Source organism: Austrofundulus limnaeus, unplaced genomic scaffold (assembly GCF_001266775.1).
Source record: "Austrofundulus limnaeus strain Quisiro unplaced genomic scaffold, Austrofundulus_limnaeus-1.0 Scaffold192, whole genome shotgun sequence".
NCBI lineage: Eukaryota > Metazoa > Chordata > Actinopteri > Cyprinodontiformes > Rivulidae > Austrofundulus > Austrofundulus limnaeus.
In genome coordinates, this window is record NW_013952594.1 from 489,855 (window position 1) to 492,230 (window position 2,376).

A 2,376-nucleotide genomic window follows, 5' to 3' on the forward strand; every position below is an offset into this window, starting at 1 on the left:
ACCGGTTCTGAAGCGGGCACCCCCTCCCTGCAGACCTGCTGCTCGATCGCGTCGTTTTTTTTCCCTTCGTCCTGAACCGTTTTGCTGCTCAACAAATAACTTTGGGCCTCAGTCAGAAAAAACTGGAGAGTTTTTATACTTTTGTCCCGAGAGGAGGACAAAACGGTGGATTTAAGGTCTCCCTCCTCCCCCGCACGCACTTCCTCCTCGCAATGCGGCGCACATCAAATCAGACGTCTTTTAAAAAGAATAAATGTAGCAGATAATTTTTATCATATCTTTGGATCTACTTGGCCTAACAACATGATTTAAAAACTGGTTTAAAGTTCGAAGTCTCTGCTTTTCACTCAAGAGTCAGAGAGGGGGGCTCTTTACAGGTAGAGTTTTTTCTTTCTTGGAAACTAACTGCGGTCATTGACAACGCTCTGCGGGTGAAGTAATCGGCTCCGCGACACGGCGAGGGACGCATAAATCCCGTGACACAACGAATCGATAAGGAAATCCATTGCCAACGCTTTTAATAATAGATTTTTATCGATTTGTTGTTGCAGCCCTAATATATACATACATATACATACTGTATATACATAAACACATACATACACACACACATATATATAAATACAGTATATATTAAAAATATATTTAAAAAAAATCCAGAAGTTGATGTATCTCTCTCCCGGTGAGGTAAAACTCCAGTAGTGTCAGGGTGTGTTTGTTTGTGACTCCCAAACAGAGCGCAGTGTGTGTTTGGATAAAGAGTTTGCTAAGGAGAACCTTGTGTGAGCTGCTGTGATGGCTTGTGCGATTGTCACCCTAATTGTTTCCATCTTTGTGTGTCTGTGTGCGAGAGAGTGTGCGGTTAGCGGTCCCTTCAGAGGAGCAGGCCACTTCAGAGTTGCCGTGGGACCGCCACAGGCAGACGGAGTCGATGATGGCACTTCACACACACAGCCAAGTGTGTGTGTGTGTGTCCATATATGAGACGCTGGACAAGAATATGAATATAATACTTTTGCTCTAATGCATTCCTTGTGTGCGCAAATAGCTGTGTWTGATTGTGTTTCATATCTCTCTTTGCAGATGTGTTGAAAAATTTGTGAAAAACACAGAGAGGGTGTGTGTGAGTGGATGAAGATTTCAACAACAGTCTAACTGTCTCACATGTCTGTGTTTATTTGGGCATCTGTGTGTGAAATGTGAGAGACGAACCTAAAGTTATGACAGATTTTAACATTCACACTGGCAACTGCTGTTTGTTTTTGTAGTTGCTTCATTCGTACCAGTGCCAATGTGTTCATGAACTGTTGTTTTGAGTTTGTTTATGCACGTGTGTGTGTGTGTGTGTGTGTGTGTGTGTGTGTGTGTGTGTGTGTGAGTGTTCTCACCTGTCTTCTGGCTCATGTCTGTGGGCAGGTGAGGAGGACTCGGGCTGAAGTGATCGTTGCTGTAGGGCAGCAGGGAGGTCAGTGGGTGCATCCCATGAGACTGCTGCACCACTGAGACTTTGTTGGACTGTAGAGGAAACACAACACCACCAGAAATAATAAAAAAAATGTTTTTTTTAGGAATTTTTCAATTTTTAATAAAGTAAAAACAAACAAAAAAAAATCAAAAACAAGACACTGGATGGCTTTAACATTTTTTTTTATAATTTGTGAAACTGTTAGATTAAGGTTAAATTTGGTATGAAGTATTATATTTCCACACAATTATGCAGAAAAACTACAACAGTTTTGTTTTTTCTCTTTTGAGGGACTGATTTCCCTAATATTAAAAAGTAACTAAACCCAAAATCAAAATTATTTTGCAGATAAACTGTCTTATCTTTATATTTTATTATATCTTTATATTTTTGTGCAAATTTTGACATTTCTATCTAAATTTGTTTAATTTGCGATAGTTTGTCAAAAAACATCTTAGTGCTGCCCTCTATGGGTTGAGCAGTGGCTACTGCAGTGGAGTTTTCCTATTGTTTAAAATGTAACAGTTTGGTACACGCTTACATCACAGCTCTCATGTTTGTATAAAAGCCTCTCACTCAGAGACACGCCCCTCTATTAGTCTGGAGTTGGAAAAGCGAACACTGCAATTACATTTTATGGTTTGGAACATTAGCCCATGTTAGCAATGATGCGGTTAACATCACTTTAACATAGGCCTGGGGGATAAAACGAAAAATAACCGATACCGACATTTGTGTCAATAACCAACGTCATTTTACCCGTGTCGGTATTTTCGGTATTTTTAAAAAAATGAGGAAAAGAGAAACCTGCTCGTTTTCTGTTGCGGTCTCAAGCTGCCAAAATACCTCAGAAACTCGAACAAATAGGCTTTAACAAGGCTTTAATAAGATAAACAATAGAGGTACATGAG

The 2,376-nt window shown here is 39.9% G+C and overlaps 1 protein-coding gene across 5 annotated transcripts in view; it reads right to left on the bottom strand.

Annotated features, from left to right (window-relative positions):
• Positions 1-2,376, bottom strand: part of tcf7 (transcription factor 7) — an 86,010-nt gene that overhangs the window by 29,301 nt on the left and 54,333 nt on the right. For all 5 annotated transcript variants that reach the window (XM_014018412.1, XM_014018414.1, XM_014018413.1 and 2 more), the window contains one exon: positions 1,389-1,515. In XM_014018412.1, coding sequence (XP_013873866.1) covers positions 1,389-1,515 — 127 coding nt within the window. The remainder of the gene's footprint in view (positions 1-1,388; positions 1,516-2,376) is intronic.